Source organism: Scatophagus argus, chromosome 19 (genome assembly GCF_020382885.2).
Source record: "Scatophagus argus isolate fScaArg1 chromosome 19, fScaArg1.pri, whole genome shotgun sequence".
Taxonomy (NCBI): Eukaryota; Metazoa; Chordata; class Actinopteri; family Scatophagidae; genus Scatophagus; species Scatophagus argus.
This window is the reverse complement of record NC_058511.1, coordinates 15040688-15059133: the sequence shown is the minus strand read 5'-3', so window position 1 is coordinate 15059133 and position 18446 is coordinate 15040688. Positions and strand designations below refer to the sequence as shown.

General features: G+C 40.2%; 2 protein-coding genes and 1 non-coding gene across 10 annotated transcripts in view; 2 read left to right on the top strand and 1 right to left on the bottom strand.

The window, feature by feature from the left end:
• Positions 1–5864: 5864 nt before the first annotated feature.
• On the bottom strand, positions 5865–5937 carry trnat-ugu. Its single transcript has one exon. It is a non-coding gene; the product is annotated as a tRNA-Thr (tRNA).
• A 66-nt stretch (positions 5938–6003) lies between these two features.
• Positions 6004–11219, top strand: LOC124050207 (cholesterol 24-hydroxylase-like). Its single transcript, XM_046372485.1, has 15 exons — positions 6004–6277; positions 6389–6466; positions 6874–6955; positions 7160–7233; positions 7541–7627; positions 7820–7958; positions 8107–8217; positions 8302–8464; positions 8806–8871; positions 9061–9133; positions 9219–9303; positions 9508–9618; positions 9775–9863; positions 10000–10066; positions 10160–11219. The coding sequence occupies exons 1-15, from the start codon at positions 6129–6131 to the stop codon at positions 10307–10309; spliced, it is 1524 nt and encodes a 507-aa protein (XP_046228441.1). The 5' UTR covers positions 6004–6128; the 3' UTR covers positions 10310–11219.
• Positions 11220–11385: 166 nt separating this feature from the next.
• Positions 11386–18446, top strand: part of LOC124050208 (coiled-coil domain-containing protein 85C-B-like) — a 43451-nt gene continuing 36390 nt past the window's right edge. For all 8 annotated transcript variants that reach the window (XM_046372494.1, XM_046372493.1, XM_046372492.1 and 5 more), the window contains exon 1: positions 11386–12876. In XM_046372494.1, the coding sequence (XP_046228450.1) occupies positions 12159–12876 (718 nt within the window). In that variant the 5' untranslated portion in view covers positions 11386–12158. The remainder of the gene's footprint in view (positions 12877–18446) is intronic.

Below are 18446 nucleotides of genomic sequence, written 5' to 3'. Positions count from 1 at the left end.
TTTACCTTTATCCATGCTCCATTTTGCATGTTCACACAGATACACAGAAACAAGACATTTGAGAAATCTACACTTTTCATGGAATTCCCCCTTGAAGCCATGGAACCGCTAGCTGTCTCTCAATGTTTCCAGCCTTTATGCTAAACTAAGCTAAGTGGCTACTGGCTTGACTTTCCACATCCAACAGATCCCAAACAGGAGTCAACTCCTGCAAGAGTTCCCTTTTTCTAGCACATTACCAGTGTGTGCAGTTGTTGTTTGAACCAACAGCATCAAACATTTCCTCAGTTTATTCTGTTTTATTGTCTGTGTTCTTAATCAAACGTTGGTTTTCTTTAGAAGTAGAGTTCGCGACTGGAGGTCAAAAGCCTTACTAACACTTTCTGTCAGACTTCTAAACAAGCAACCACGTGCTTCATGATTTAAAAATGTGCTGTTGGCATTCATCTAGTGATTCGCAAGAGTGATGCATCATTAATGAATATGATTTTAGTTATGTTTGGTGCCTGAAGGTACATGTCTCAGCAACAGTAAGAGGGATTACTAGAAATTCCTTTAAATGCAGATTCCAGAGAAGACAAATGGAATATCAAAATTATACGGAGGGTTCCACTCATCCACACCCCTTAAGCCTGTGCATGCTTTAACTAACAGCTACCGTCACCCATCATCCATCTCTGCTGTGGTATCTAGGTTGATCTAATGCTCCCATCATGTTGTCTGAGGCTATACTCTTTCCACAGGATTAAATAACATTCAGATTAAAAGTTCAAAGGTCAGGGTAATGCAAATCCATAGGCTTAGGCAATCCAAATACTCCTCTTAGACACCGGTACTCTAATTCCATAGGTCATGATGACTATCCTCTACTTGCTGGTCTCACTGACCCAAGAGAAAAGGGGGGGAAAAAGCATGGTTATGCATTTACAATAGAACATAAGGTCAAAAGTGGGACACAATTAGCAGAGGATGTACTAATGTTAATGTGCATAGGCAAGAAGATACTATCCATCCATGAGGCAAGTATCCCCTTTGAATGAACAATAAGAAGCTTGGTAGGTCTACCATGGTCCTTCAGTGATTCCTAAGTTGACTACAGATGAGTGGTGAGTGGAGGGAAGCCAGACACATGTTGACCATATTGCTGCTGCAGAATAATAGATAAATAACCTCAGATGTGTAGACAGAGGAGAAAGCAGAGAGAGGGAAAACAGGAGAGTGAGAGGAACATAAAAGAGAGGAGAGGTTTCAAAACTCTGCGGCTAAGAGATGTTATCTGAAATATTGAATGAGGCAAGAGTTCCAGGGCGGATGCATTTAAAGACCGGGTGAATACACTTCACAGCTTATGGAGTGCATGTGTGTCATGTCATTGAGGGAGTTCACTGCAGATATACAAAACTTCAAGTTGACCAAAATCAGTGAATTGTAATGCAGCATAAATTATTTCCCATACAAAATGTGAAAAGAGTACACTGGCATCCAGAATTCTGAACGCATCCTCCACCATGCACCTACATTTTAGTCAGTGTATGTGTGTGATGTGATTCATTCCTTTAGTTGGTGGCCCAGGCCAAGTGCCAGCTTTTGGTGGTTGCAGATCTGTTTACTTTTGTAGGCTGGCAGGAACATGAGATTTCCTCTGAGTGTACTGCGGCTGCTTGACCTGCAAACAGCATGGCCCTTCAAGTCTCTTGCTGCTCCTGTTACAGGCTGCCTTGTCCCCAGCCCCCCTCCTGCAGATCACTTGTGCTGAGGGTAACCCCACACTAATATACACTCACACAGGCACTGACAAGGGCTCATTGAAGTCATGTATACTGGCAAATATATGCTTAGCCAAACACACTTACAAAGACATACACATATTTTAGCTGTACTACCTACATGGCTTATAAGAATGCCAATGGATCTTAGGATCTTATGGATTATCTAGAGTTTGACTTATCCCATTCCTTGACCAGCTCTGCACAGAGGAAAGCCTTGTTCTGGGATGATCAACAAGACTAATCTCAAAATGGAGCCTTGTTCATTAGCGGAAGAAAAGCAAGCGATATAGAGCTTGATTAACACTGAAAAAAATTGTGTGTTGCTTTTTTGCCTCCCTTTCTTCAAATGTAGGTGAAGCAGGGTATTAATTTGTGAAGAAATAAAAAGGCTACGAGTCAACAATAATGCTAAACACTAACACCAGCAATGCTAACGTGTTCACAATAACAATTTTAACAAATGTTTAGCAATAATGTTAGTCATTCTCCACATACTAGTGTAGTGTGTTGGCTAGCAGTAAACACAAAATACAATTGACGCTGATGGAAATGTCATTAGTTTCATAAGTGTTTAATCATGAATTGAAGTATTGGACAAACTGAAATATTTACTGCTTTATAAAGAAGTAAATCACCCAGGTTGTTAAAATTCATCCTGAACAGAACAAAATATGAATGTTTGCAACAAATTTCAATCCGAAGTGACACTAGAGGAAAAGTAATTGGATCACCAAAGTAAGTAGCATTCATCCTCTGGAGATCATAAAAGTCTGTACCAAATTTTATGATAATCCATTCAAATGTATTTGATATTAATTAAGATATTTCACTAAAAGAACAAAATTGTCAACCTCATAATAGTGTTATGAGAAAAGTCAGATGATCACCAATGTATGATTCATGTTCTGAGGACACTGATTGAAAGGAGCTAACTTTTGTTTGGCACAAAGTGGTCTACTGGCCAACCAGCTAAAAGTCAATGAACTATTACAGTGTGCATTATTGTCTCACATTCACATACAGGAGCTGTTACACATAAAAGGATAATGATAATATTTAGATGATGTCCAGGGTCAAAATGTCCTTTCCACTGTAATATTTTTCATGCTCCTCAATCTTGCAGGCAGAGTACAAGCAAATCATTTTATCAAGAAAGAGCAATATTCCACACAATAATCCCAACACTGGACATCAATATCCTCAGAGAAGTCTGAATAACTGACATTCTTCAGATGAACCAGACTCTACAAACTTTCGCTTGTTTACTTGTGTCCAGTGGGAGTCTTAATTTTCTCCCTCTTTCTTTCTCTGTTGATAATATAATCAAAAGAGCAGCCAACACAATACCTTTGGACATGAGAGGGGCCTGCAGATCCAGTAGTACTGAGGCGGCAGCCAGCCAGCCATAACAACATCAAACAACCCCTACCCTCCAGCGTTTACACAGAGCCAGGACCCTGGACCAAAAATATGATTGCTCGTTCTTTTTAAGATAAGAATGCAGACAAGCTTGAAGGTTATTGCGAACAATATGTGCAGGTATGAAACGACCATCGTGGTAGAAGTGGGTGGATCGTAGAAAACAAGTACAAAAAAGTGCAGGTCAGATGAGATTTCCAGGATACCTGAGATCAGAATGTTCAGAGATCAGAGATATAGTCTTGCTGGAATGACAGAAAAATGGACAACATTCGGGCTGAATGTGCAAAACACCAACATGTTTTGATGCCAGAAAATATCATAATGTGTCTTTTTTGACCAGGTCTATAGTTCATATTCTAACAGAAAAAGAGATGATCATCAGAGATGGAGGAATACTGGAAATGATAAGAAACTGGCAAAGAGCACCTCCTGCTGGTCACTATACAGGCCTTAATGTGGACCTCGCTTCCAACTATTCTCCCTGAGCTGTCTGAAACTGCAGCAGTGGCCTCAAAATTAAAGACATTATTTCTAATTCTTATTCAGAATAATATTATTTTATATTGGACAAATCTGACATTTGCATTTAAAGTTATGCTCATAAATAGACCATCTTAGCCTTTTAACATCTATTACAACTAGTTTCTTTATCCATTTCATTGATCAATCAGTGAATTATTTGTTGTACAAAATATTAAAAGTAGTAGAATATCAAATTTCAAAACAATTTTAGAAGTAGGAACCAATGAAACTAGGGGATTGTTGCTTCAAAAAAAATGAGATAAAGTTATGAAAATGATTGCAGATCAAGTTTCTGTCCACTGACTAATCGATTAGTCAGCATGTTTTATGTTTACTCTGTTGTCAGTTGATATGCAAGAATAAATAAGGTTGAAATCCCATATCAACACCAATGAAACCACTTTTTGTTTGTCAAAGAATGATACAGTTAATGATTCACTGCCTGATGAAGTGGTCTGAAAAATACACTATATCCATTTTAACACTGAAGCATTTGCATTGTCTCTTCTTTTCATGTTGGTAACACACACGGTAATTCTGAAAGGCTATTAACAGCTTGGTTTACCATGTAAAAATGATCCTATAGTGTGTGTGTGTGTGTGTGTGTGTTTGTATATCACCACCCACTGGTTGAGATGGTGCTCAGATTAGGGTGCTGCTCATTGCTTCCAGCTTTGCCTCAGCCTAAATAATGTGAAGTAGGTAAGTGCATGTATTGAAGAAAAGGACATGCTCAGCTTTTGTGGGTTTATAGCTTAAAAAGACAACAGTGTTTGATCACCTAGAAGACTGTACTCACATATCATAGCTATAATCAATCATGAATATCTTTTTTTTTCCGTTTTACCATATTCCCATCTACAAATAGACTTAGTTTTCGCTTCCTTTAGCACCACAGAATGCGTTTTCTGATTAACCAATATATTCACACGAGCAGACGTAAGTGCACATTTGAGTCACAATATCCATCTGCGTCACTTAGCTTTCTGTATGCATCTATTTATTAAACCTATGTGAGTTATCATTTGAGTCAGTCAATTACCCCATTTTTCCAGTGTTCTGGGAGATGAGTGCAATTGTTTTAACCCAGGGAGAATTTCTGAAATGAAAGCTGGCACGATGTTATGTGTGAAATGCATCTACGTACGTAGATTTATGCTCCAGTTGGCAATATTGGTCCTATTTTCAGTCATGGAGGGATTCCCTTGTCAACTGATTGATGAGGGATGAACTTTTCTTAAAGTTTTAAGGTCATGAAAACTCTGTAACTCACCCCTGAGTCATGTTTATCATGAGTTGCAGTTTACAAGGTGCAGTGGGTGCATAGCACATAAGCCTTCTTCTGCTTCATTAAATATGCATGATAGCTCAGTTTTTAGGGACCTGGCATAAACCTATAAAGTTTAAGCTTAAAGGTTTTTTGTTTGCTTTATTATTATGTTATGTGCTAATGTCTTTTCAGCTGAAGTGGTTTACCCCACTATATAACCTTAAGAAACAGATTAATGCAGCCATTTTGACACATGTACCTCAAAATAAAACATGAAAAGTGCGGATTTTCCTTGAACAGGTCCTAAACTCTCTAGAAGTGTTCCTGATGATGGTGTTATGTTCAAAATATCTACATTCTTCTGGATCACAGGTCTTAGGTTGTCATTACGGACAGTTCGGAACATAATATAAAAATTTGTTTGAAGTTAACATATTTAATTTTTACACTAGACAGAAAATTACATGTCTGCGCCTGAAGAACTCTGAGTAAGCCTACATTTCCCCCCAAAATCATAAGTTCCTGCTTATAATAGTTACATGCTGTAGTTCTGACCATTTTATATTTTTTATCCTCTGCGGCCAATGCATTTGGGATCATACATATTTCATTTTACGTTCATACTTTATTTTGCACTTATTTATGTTTGTAGTGTCGTGATTGTAGTCTAATGGCATATACTATACAGTAATCACAGAGTATTCTACATTTAAAGATGCTGAAAGGTGTTGTGAGATTGTGATTGCAAAAACAAGTTTGCTATAGTTATATAATGTTAGCCAACTAAAAAGCAGGGTAAATAAACGAGTACAGTTCAATGTAAGATTAATGCACTAAAAGGTATTCAAAACAGGTTTAAAGATCAAAAATCTCACCCACACAGGCCCCAGCGAGGATCGAACTCGCGACCCCTGGTTTACAAGACCAGTGCTCTAACCACTGAGCTATGGAGCCTGATACGACTCATACTCCTCACTGGTGATCTTGTTATTCCGTGCTTACCCGGAAGTTTTGCGTTGTGCGTTTAACATTGCGGAGACGTTGACGTGCTTAGTGTATCGCACCACGTAACTTGATCTTTGATTTTATTGTGTGTAGCTAACCCACGATACAGCGTTTATCTTATCCAACAGGATTTTCGCGAAATGGCGTTTTTTTACGCGATTTTGAGCTGGACTGCTCAAGCGCTGATGTTTATGCTGTTTCTACTTTTCTTGGCGCTTCTGGGTTACTGCCTATATATTAAACACATTCATATGAAATATGACCACATACCTGGGCCACCGAGAGACAGGTAGGTTAACTACTTGTTTGACTGATGTTCGGTTGGCTAACGTCAGCTAAAACAATTCAAACGTCAATGTCGTTAATTTTACTATTGTTATCTGACACTTTTCATCCACAGTTTTCTCTTTGGACATTCACCCACGTTTCTGAGGATGATGAAAAATGGCGAAGTTATACACGACAAAATTCTGGAATGGTGAGTTAAGGACAAATGAAAATACGCAAAAGTATGTTACTTATTTGAGACTTAATGGAAACAAGTAAATGCAGAACAAAGGCTGTTGAAACCTCGCTGAAGTTAGTTTCCATGACCCGCATACCAATGTAGTATACCTCCCCCTATTAGCTGGCATGAGCTATAGCTAGCTAAATTTGTGATTATCTGTGTGCTGTTCTTTTGTGGTTGCAGCAGTTTTTATGTGTTTAAGTTGTTTACTCTGAGTATTCGTATCCATATATCTGTCTAATCTATATTTATATCTGTTTTTATGCGCGTGTGTATGTGTGTATTTTCAGTGGGTTTTGGGAGCAGTGCACTTTCACTTTGGCTTGTGAGGTTGTATTATTTACAGTTCAAACTTAGAATTAAATTGTCATCCACAGGGCCGAGATTTATGGACCAGTTTATAGGATCAATGGTCTGCATTATGCTTTAATCTGTGTGACCTGCCCAGAGGCAACCAAGGTAAACACCACACCTTATGATAGCATTTGTGTAAACCGTTGCACAAGTATGGTGCAATAAACAGTGTGAAAGGGTACAGAGAGACAGGTAGAGTTTTTTTTTTTCTAGAAATAATTTTTGGTAAAGTTTAAGCTTATGTTCTAATAATATTTGCACTAGAAACATCCAGTGTCATTGTTCCCTCTTTCAATGGCTCTGTTTCAGGAAATCCTGATGTCTCCAAAGTACCCCAAAGATCAATTCCTCCACAGTAGACTCTTCACACTGTTTGGTCAAAGGTACTTTATCAAACTGTCAAATTAGCTGTCAAATGATACTGTATGGCTGAGGAATAATGTAGCAATGGCAAGCAGTAAACGTGTTATTTGTGATACTGTCAATTTGCTGAATTCCTGACTTGACATTACAGAGTTAGATACAGCATCATATACTGTACAATGTAATGTGAGCTCGAGTGATACTGGCACGTATTAGCCAATATCAACCAGTCAACCTTTGAGTCCCAGGTACTGTTTTGTTATGTCAAATCATTTGCAACCTTATTTTGCTATTTGCAAAGTATTGTGTTCTGCATCTCTCGTCAAGGTTCCTAGGTAATGGCCTGGTAACGGTAACGGACCATGAGCTGTGGTATAAACAGCGCCGGATTATGGACCCTGCGTTCAGCAGCTTGTAAGTTATTTGATCATCACAAAGAGACAAAATGGAGCTCAATAATTATTTTTGAGTAGTCATTGTAGCATCAGACTATGGTTATCTTTTGCTCAACTTCTTTTGGCCAACATTGTTCAAATAGAATTTCTGTGGAGCTTTACATTGTGCTGAACATGCTAGTGCACTGTCTAAAACTACAATTATTTGTAGGTATTTGAGAGGTCTTATGGGCATCTTCAATGAGAAGGCAGAGACACTGATGGATAAACTTACGGATTTGGCAGATACCAAAACAGAGGCCAAGATGCTCCACCTAGTCAACTGTGTTACGCTGGATGTTATTGCTAAGGTACTGTGCCATAGACTGTTTTGCAGCTGCAGTAGCCTTGATCAAATAAGGTTTCCTTGGATGTGATATAAAGTACTAGCTTGTCACAACAGTTCATTGAAGTAAGTTTGAACTTTTTGTTTGTGTTTATTTTCTTGATAAATCTCAGGCTGCATTTGGTGTGGATTTAGACCTGCTGAAAAATAGTTCACCTTTCCCTGAAGCCATTGAGTTATGTCTGAAAGGGATGTTGCACCATATCAGAGACATCTTATATGAGGTAGGACTTCACAGCAAATTTGTATGGCGTTTGTAAGGTGAAAATATTAGAAACTGTTTGAGATCTTAAAATCTTGCATTCCAGTACAATCCAAAGAACAGATCATTCATTAATGAAGTGAGGGAAGCTTGCCTCCTGCTACGCACAACTGGAGCTAAGTGGATTAATGACAGAAAGACTGCCATGCAAAAAGGCGATGACGTTCCCAAGGACATCCTTACGCAGATCATCAAAGCTGCAGGCAAAGGTTATGGTCCCTAAAGTTCAGATTCGGTTTGGTTATATAAAAACATTTACCCTCCTTGTACTGTAACAGTGTTATTGCAAACACTAGTGTCTAGATTCTAGATAAAAACTGGATATTTTAAACTGAACAGTAACCCATAACCTATATAAAATACAAGCATCATCATCTCAACATGTGTTATTAACATTTCCTATTAATAGATTTGCAGAGCAGTATTGCAGAATATGTAACTAGGTTAGTGTAATGAATTATAATAATGCAAAGACTTCAACTGCGACAATGTATGATAAGATGACAATAACATTGGTTTAATTGTTCTGTTCATTTTTTTATTATCCCAGAGGAAAGTTTGACTCAAGAAGATGAAGAGTTCATGTTGGACAATTTTGTGACATTTTTCATTGCGGGTGAGTTCTGCATTGTTTCTGCTTTGATGTGTGAAATGCTGTGAAATTTAGAAGTGTTTTTATGTGAACTGTTCTTTTAGTTGTGTAGTGATAAAGAATGGGATCACTTTAATGTGTTGTGTGTTATTGTTATCTTTGCTCTGTTATAAGGTAATGTTCTGATTCATTTTGTCATCCATAACATTTCAGGACAGGAAACTACAGCTAATCAACTGGCTTTTTGCATCATGGAGCTTGCAAAACACCCAGACATATTGGAGAAGTGAGAACTAATAATGCAGCGCCAAGAAGTTTCATAATGCAGCTAGTGAACGATGGTTTCTTCAGGTGCTGTTTTTATTTCTCAGAGTGAAGAAAGAGGTAGATGATGTCATTGGGATGAAACAGGACATCAGCTATGACGATCTGGGACAGCTGGTCTACCTCTCACAGGTAGATATCATGAGGTTTTAGGAAAATCAGGGTTCAGCTCTTTTGAGGAGCGAAGGATTTTGTGAATCTTCACTGACTCTCATGGTAGCCTGTACAGTAAGTTTTCAGTATAAGAAATGGCTCCATCTACTGATGAACTAGGAGATCATGCGTTTGTCATTTCTGTGCACCCCCCCCCCCCCAATATCACACCTTGCACTCCAGGTGCTAAAAGAGACTCTGAGGATTTTCCCTACAGCTCCAGGCACATCTCGCACTTTACTGGAAGACATGGTCATCGATGGTATCCACATACCCAGAGGCGCCATATCTTTTGTGAGTCATTCACTTTTTGTTTTTATCTCAAAAACAGGAAGTTTGTGTCACAGACTAAAAAAAAATTTTGTATGTTTGTCTGTCTTTTTAGAATAGTCACAAAATATAAACAGTTACTTACTTTTAAAATATCCATTATAACATTCTGAAATTCAGTTCAGCTCCTATGTGACTGGGAGACTGAATAAATTCTTCAAGGACCCATTGACATTTGATCCAGACAGATTCCACCCAGATGCTCCTAAGTAAGTCGCATATAGTTTTCACATAAAGACAAGTGTTATTTTCAGTCTGAACAAGTTAGAACACTGTTCACTGTCCCACACAAACAAAGGGAAATGGTCTGTATTAACAAAGACTGTCTCTTATCTGCGTAACAAGGCCTTATTACTGCTACTACCCCTTCTCCCTCGGTCCACGCTCGTGCCTGGGACAGAACTTTGCTCAGGTGGGTGCTGACAGTCATGAAGACATCATCATAAACGCTCATAAAACTGAACAGCACATTGAGTTAACTCAGTGGATGGTGGGGTGATTGCAGATGGAGGCTAAAGTGGTGATGGCCAAACTGCTCCAGAGGTTTGACTTCACCCTGGTGCCGGGACAGACGTTTGACATCCTGGACACTGGCACACTCAGGCCGAAGAGTGGGGTGCTGTGCACTGTCACGCACAGGAATCACAAGAAATAAGTGGTCATACAGTACCATAAGCATAATCAAGCTCTGTAATCCTGCCCCAGCAAAATGTCTGTTATTTTACTGCTTTTTGCGGTTAATTGTTTAACCTTAGTAAAGACAATGGAATCTGATACTTGTTGTAATGATATGCACAGTATATTCAAACTACGTTAAGATGATAATGCGGGTATGGGGAAACTTGGTAGGTTGCAGTATCATCAGCCATTTAATCTCACTTGTTCTTTCAGTTTAGTCTTTAATCTTGTTGTAACTAACTTTGCCTTTTGTGCCTGTAACACTCATATTAAAATGCTGATTTTACCATCTTTACACAATAGAAAATAATTACAACACAACCACATTATATCCACATTATTTTACTGATGCAGAAATTGTTTCTCTTGCACTGAAATTAATTACGACAATCTGATTTTATTTCATGCTCATTTTGCTGTGCAGTGATTGTTTTTTTTTTTTCTGTTCCCATCTGGTTGTGGTTTTTGACCGTTACTCACAGAGAACCACAGGGGGGCGCTGCGACTTTGCAAAGAAATGTCAAAAGCACCTGTTAAACCACAATCTCAAAAATGAATACTAAAAAGTTGTCATTCTTTTAAGCTTCATTTCAAGAATTTTCATATTTTTGTGTTTACCATAAGGTTTTAAAGTGGTGACTCGCTATGTAGTCAAAACCTGACATCCTTATACTGGGGGTTAAACAACAAACAATGAGTAATTAGGCCAATAATTTATACAGTGCTTTTTACTTGATGACCAAAAATAATCAGCTGTCTTTAATTAATAAAAGTCAAACAGTTGACAAATTGAAAAATATTAAATAAAGCTGGAAATACCACTCAAAACTTTTAAATATATATATATGATCATTCATGTAATAATAAAAATATTGGTTAAAAAACAACCAAATGCGTTCTGCTCCATAATTTAACGGTGTGTTGTTACTTTTGAAAAGATTCATATTTTTTAGTCAGTCCTGAACGTGTCTTACTGTTCCTTTAAGAGGGCCGAGCCTGTGCCTTATGAGGCTTCAGCGCACTTTTCATCTACCTGCTGCCCACTCCTCTCTCCCGATTGGCCGTCTTGGCCGAAATCCTCTTGAATGATTTCAAACCCGAGTGTTTGAACAAGAGGAAGAAAGAGGAGGAGGATGAGGAGGAGGGTGGTTGACTGCTAATTCCGAGCTGGCTGGCTGAGACGGGCTTGAATACTCCGTCCACCAACACACCACCTCAGAGGCTTATCCGAGCAGCGTTGTTGACGCTTCATACGCGTTCAGGAATGCACCGCCGGTAAAGATAAAAAAAAAAAAAAAAGAAGCTCTTTTTGAATGTGTCGAGTTTACGCGATTTTCACCTTTTAGTTTAAACTTCAGTTTGGCTGACTTTAAAAAATACATTCAGTGGGTTTTATGTAAACTATTATTTGAATGGAGCGATGTCCAACGGAGACGGCGCACATTGCGATGGGACGCGGTTTGTTGTATTGACGGGACTCGGCGCCGGGGACCAGGACCTGATCAGAAACCACTGGTAATCGATTTAAAATCACGTATTGTCGTTCTTGTAGGAATGTGAGTGCCAAGAGTTATTTTCGAGATTTGTTAAGGATTTTACCTTTAAAAGATTAGTGAGGGCATTCAGTTCATGCACGGGTTGCCATAGCATCATTAATATTTTCATTTTCATTATCGGCCTGTTGAAGAGGGACGACATCATGATACATTCATATTTTGGACAGTGTATTTTAACGCAGTACTGCAACTGAGGCTTGGATAAATGAGTCTTGACCGTTAATTTCAAGCCACCGTTTCAAAGAACTGACATTCACAGCCAAGGTAGTCATGGCTAAAAATTCGTCCGAGGGACCGAAGGATGATCTGAGCCAGATGACCGACGAGGAACTGCTGCGGTGCAGCAAAGACGAGCTGGTCCGGAGATTAAGGAGGGTTGACAGCGAGAAAATGAACTTGATGATCGAGCATGGCAACATGATGAAAGACATCAACCGGCGGCTGCAGATGCACCTGCACGAAATCCGGAGCCTGAAGGAGATCAACCAGAAACTACAAGACGACAACCACGAGCTCCGGGAGCTCTGCTGCTTCCTGGACGACGACCGACAGAAGGGCAAGAAGTTGTCCCGGGAATGGCAGCGCTTCGGCCGGTACACTGCCAGTGCCATGTGGAAGGAGGTGGGCACCTACATGATGAAGCTGAAGGAGCTAGAGGCCAATCAGGATACCGTGTTGAGGGAGAACTCTGAGCTGAAGGAGATCATCCTCATGCTGGACGAGGAGAGGAATGGAGCAGGGTCCAGGAGCTCCATAGACAGTCAGTCCAGTTTAACCAATCTGAACGGTGGTACTGGCACGGTCAGAGACGTCGGAGATGGAAGCAGCACATCCAGCACAGGTAGTGCCGGGAGCCCCGATCACCACAATCACAACCACATACACAAACCCACTGCAGAGAACAGTAAGATGGGGCCCACCATGAGGAGGTCCATGGATGACCTGTCAGCACCGCACCATCACAGGAGCATCCCCAATGGACTTAATGGTGAGTAGACACACTCTCCTTCACCTGCAGAAACACACCTAGCTGACATAATCTTCAGGCAGACTTAGCACAGCCCACGCAAGATGCATATCTTAAAGTCCAGCCAATCAGGCCGGACAGGCAGACCTGTTCCGCAGTCAAAGCTGTTCGCTTACATTATACACTGATGAAGTGGTCCTTTGGATTTTATTTATATGTCCAAAAGTTACAGTCATGGGCTGGGATGGATGACAAAAAGTTGCTGTTGTGTTTAAAAGAAAAAAAAACACCAGACAAGGGACACAAGTTGTTGCCCCTTTAAGCCTTCTTCAAATTATATTGATTTCCTTATATTTCTCTGTAGGTGAGCTCTCACAGGACATGCAAGGCCTGTTTAAACCTGTGTTCCTCTTTAGGTTTTGTTGCCCACAGACAATACAGTCAGGATGTGTTTCAAGGTCATCATGGGAATGTGATTGCAATGACAACATATGCTGGTCAAAACTGCTGTGAAGGATTAACACGGGGGGGTGGGGGGGGTCTTAACTTAATCTCACTGTAAGGTCTTGATTGGGGTGATTATAGCACACACATATGCACACACTGTATCCTTATGTGGCCTTTTCAGTCCGGTGTTACTCCCTTGTGAGAATCTGCACTGATTTAGGTCAGTGCACTTGTGGTCCTCAAGGAGGAAGACTTTATCCAAATAGCTTTTAGAAGGGGCTCAAGCCAATTGATTGTTTTGGGGTCGTTTGCTGATTATCATTGTCGTCTTTTGGTTGTGGAAGAGCACTTGTGTGCTTAGGGACCATTGGAAATATGTGGCATGGGACCAGAAATCAATGTCCCTGTTTTAAGACCTAAATACACGACTGAAAGCTCAGAGCTGGGATGAAAATACCCTGATGGAACAGGAGGACACTAAGCTTCGTTTAGCTATGGGCTGATAACTCGCCATGATCTGTTTGGCATGGAGAATAAATTCTCTTTCATGGGAAAAACATCCCCCATCCAGTTGAATATTATATATATTTTTTGTATTTACAAGGACAGGGCAACAGCAACATGTTGGAGCTCAAAGCAAACGGCTTCAAATCAGATCACATATAGATAGTACGTTATCTGGTAGACGTTCCTGGAATTGTGCATTGTGAAAACTGTGAAGATAACAAATGCCAAAGGATGGAACTATGCATGGGGGGAAAGCTGAGGAAGCCCATCATTTGGAAACACACGCACATGCACTCACTCACCAACACACACATTTTTGGACAGTGTTTGGCTGTCATTACATAACATCAATATTGTGTCTGCAGCGGCCCAGCACCTCTCTGAGCTGCTGTTTCGCTAGATGTGTGTGACATTGTGTGCCCCTGAGGCTCGGTCTCTGAGTGTTCATCATTGTCAGCCATGTACAGATGCACACACACACACACACAACACAGCTAGTATGGTTAAGACCCGCTTGACTTGAGGGAAGGTTTATTGCTTTCATTGTTAAAACCAGTACATCTGTAATGAGATTGATGCTATCTAGAGTGTCACAACTCTTTCTGGCTTTTACATAATTGCGAACAACTCCATGCAGAGAGAAACAAGACTATTATTGACATGGTGTTGTGAAATAACCCAAGATCGCAATTGATAAAAGCGACAACAAAGCAATGCTACATTGATCCTAATCTACTAGATAGATAGATAGATACTTTATTGATCCTGGGGGAAATTCACAAGTTGGACGACTGTACCCAGAAGCAGCTGGATGAAAAAAAGTGTTTCGACGCTCGTCTCAAAGAATACCTCTCAAAAACCTGCTTGAATAGAAAACATGATTGCCCGTGGGTTGATACTAGCTCCTACAGGCCCGAATAGTAAGACGATTCTTCTCCGGGACAGATTTACTCAATTGGCTACTTTGAAATCCAAGTGGAGTGACCATGTTGTGAGGTCAGATCTGGTCACAGTGTGAGGTCTGCAGAGTGAATTTATTTAATGCTGTCCAAATGCCAGTGGCTCCCCTGGGCATTTAGGAGACAAGTTCGAGGACTGCCGCTCAAGTGCTAAATGAACAGCATCTGTCCGGTTGCCAGACACACACACACAGATAGGAAGAAGAGGACAAGGACAAATGCGCTTGGTGTCTCAAGATTAAAACTCACTACTTGATTGAGGTACAGGCTTATGTTTCATGTTTTAGTCATTTTTTTTCCTGCTTTTCATCTTTTGGGTAAATGTAAATCTAGAAGTCCTTCTTTTTGGATGCGAGAGAGGCGCTGAGAGAGGAGTGTATGAAAGGGGGGCCCAGCAAAGGGCCCTCAATGGATCTTACTGTTGTTGGAGGAGTGGCTGAAAGGCGGTAAGGGGTTGGTTGGGAAGTCTGGAGGTGGGGGGCAGGGGGGGCGCAGGAGGGCATATTGAGCTCAAAGTAGGCTGGGTTTCTGAGACATCCCGCTGTCTGCTTAATTGAATTTATTGTGCATTGACATGCCCTCTACGCCGGCCACCGCTACTCCTCTTTTTTTCTGGGTATGCAGGCTGTGTGCGTAAATGTATACTCAGACAGGTTGTGTGTGAGTAATGCATGAGGAGAGCAAAGGCTTCTGTTCTGAAGAAATAAAAAAAGAAAGAAGAGCAGGGGCTACACTGAGTACCAATGTGTTTCGTAACCTCTAATGGTGACTTCTATTTCCAGACTTCTCAACGTCTGCATTCGCTTTTGGTGGTCTGGAACCTAATTCCAGTCAAAGACTGCCTGAAATATGATGCTGTCACAGAGCTTGCATTAGGCTCCTCTATAGTGCCACACACACACACACTCAGTATAGCTGTGTGAGATCAGGACAAAGTAGCCTAGCGAGACAGCAAACTGCTGCCTTGACATTGTCCAGATGAACTGATAACAATCCTCTATGCAATAATGCTAGTTGACCTTTAACAGACCCTCACACACTCTCCTTGTCTTTTATCTGCCGAATAGCTTTAAAGTAACAGCGTTTCTAACACAGCAGATAAAGTGACTCTAAACAGAGGGAGGTTTCTCAAACAAAGACAGAGAAACAGAATATAATGTGACCCAGATTGGTATCAACATGTTTTGCTCCTTCTACTGCAGTTGAACACAGTATAGCTGCTCATATTGTACAGAGGACTGTATTTTTCACTAAAGCATTAGCAAGTTGTCCAGTATGATACCAGTGTGATAAATAACTTGCAGTATAAGAAGTATAAGAAATGGATGTTGTTTGGTTCTTGTCACTCAGTGTAAGTATACCCTTGGTGATGTAAGGTTATTGGACTGACACACATATACTAATGCAGGGAATAAAACATGCAGTAAATAAAACATTGATTTAGTAAATGGGCTTTAGTCCAGCTGTGCGGGGTAGTTCTAGTACACTTATGGAGCCGCAGTGGCTTTATCCATCACTTGCTCACAAATCGGTGTGTTTGTGTTTGTTTTTCCACATGTGTGCCAAGTGCCAGAGAGATGTTAAATCAGGCACAACTTCTGTTGACTGCTGGAGACGGCACACTGTAACAGCGGACCTTCTTTAGTGAAAGGCTTACAGTGTGCACCACATTTCTCTTAGAGAAATTTGTTTCCCTCATTGGTAAAGTGCTTTATTAAAAATGTGGTTCACAACCCTGAGAACAAAACACAAAAAAGGGAGTAGACAGTATAAGACAGAGAAAATACAAAAAGTACAGGGAGACCGTGACTGGCTAAGGTGGTCCAAGGTGGTATGTGTTCCTCGATGGTTCACCACTTAGCCACTACATCAGCGGTTCCTAACCTTTTTCATAACACTTACCTTCACTGGCCAGTTTGATGAACTGAAGTATCATTTTATCCACACCACCAGTTATGATCCAGCTGTGTTAGTTTTTTGTGCTATGTAACTGGATGTTATTTAATTATTAACTGTTATTGTTATTAGCTATTATATTATATAAACACGGGTGTTAGAATATATTCCTTATAATTGGGTTATCAGATTTTAGTTTGGTTTGGCCAAGTTTGCATTTGTACTTCAATTAAATAGTAGCAAAAGCTGGATGTCCAAACCATTGGTCTTTTTCAACAGTTTATTCATTACTTTTAGCTAATTATTTCAATTATTTATCCAATTTCGATTTTTATATTAACTAATTAATTAGCTTCCCTAGAGTCTCTCCACAAAGCCTTGGCAACAACAGAAGTAGCCCCTGTTGTACAAGTATGTGAGGTCGGGAATCACTGCACTACATCATCAAACTTCTACTTCCTTCTACATCTTTTGTAGAAAAAAAAGAGAGAGTGCATACTTTTTTGAGCTACTTCCAAGGGTCAGTAGGCCATAATACATTTCAGACCTCGTCATTTTGAGTCTGTCAGTCCGATCAGCTGCGCCTGCCTCTCAGAAACCAGTCAGATGGGTTAGTGATTCACTGGAGATTGGGACTCATGTGGGCTCCTGCACAAAGAATTCATCTGAATTTGATTCATGTGTTGTTTTCTATAAAAGGAGAGTGCTTGCACATTTGTTTTCTTGAGTAAAATTTGCTGTTCCTAAGAAGCCATGCCACTATATGTTGAGACAGTCTGTGGAGCCACCCTGTAAAACTTCCCACTTAGCCTCAAATTAATGCCAATTAACTCTCTGAGAAGTCATAAAATTAGGTGTTTAAACTGAGGTCTTTAACACTTGGCCTTTCTATGTGTGTGTTAATATATGGGGTGCCACAGTGATCGTGAACCCTTCCCCTTTCTGATGTAGAGACTTTTTTTCTATCTGTCTCGCTCTCTCTTTTCTGTTTCTTTTTCTTTTACCCTCAGGGAGTGATGTGACCTAAAAGCTCACAATGAAACTGTAGAACCAGCCCTCCCAGTTCGACACAAGTGATTGGTATGTGTGTGTGTGTGTGTGTGTGTGTACGCGTGTGTCATCATGCCTGCACAAATTAAGCTGTGCCGTGATATTCTAATTCATGTGTGACTGAAGTATTTGCTAAGCATTTTTCTCTGAGGTGAAGTATCAGTCTTTAGAAGTCAGAGCGCATATTTAAGTCCCTTTTTTGAGTGCGGCCTTAAATTATAGGGGTTACTTTTGATGTGATAGAAAAAAAATCTCAAAGAATCAGTCGGGCCTTTAATATTTCTTGTGTTTTTCTGAAATAAACATCAATCTAACGCAGTCAGCTTGTCAAAGTGAGCCTTGTTGTTTCTCTGTGTGAGCTCTTTTCTTGTCTCAGAGGAAACCAGAGGATCAACAGCACAATGGTGTTTTCCTCTTGGCTGTGGTTTCAAGTCATTGTGTGGCATGTCTGTGTGACTGAAAAAGGGCGTCAAAGCAGGAATAGGATGTTTCTGTCACTGATATCCTGTTTGTCCACTCTCAGATTCATGTTTCTGTTCTCCAAGACGCTGACTCGGTTTCTTGTAGTCTCAACCCTATGGCTGTACTTTTCTCATAAAGGGCAACACCTCAACAGGATTCCTAAAAACAGGACTTGGCTACTAAACTGAAATGACCACTTTTTTTGTGAACAGGATCACACTGGATCATGTTAAACCATGCAGTAGAAAAGTTAGCTGTTCAAAGTTAGTT

Excerpts from the sequence above, each read along its gene's own strand:
- LOC124050207 (XM_046372485.1), top strand. The coding sequence starts at position 6,129 with ATGGCGTTTTTTTACGCGATTTTGAGCTGGACTGCTCAAGCGCTGATG. Across the intron at positions 7,628-7,819 it reads GACCCTGCGTTCAGCAGCTT|GTATTTGAGAGGTCTTATGG; the intron begins GTAAGTTATTTG and ends AATTATTTGTAG. Across the intron at positions 10,067-10,159 it reads TGGGACAGAACTTTGCTCAG|ATGGAGGCTAAAGTGGTGAT; the intron begins GTGGGTGCTGAC and ends GGGTGATTGCAG.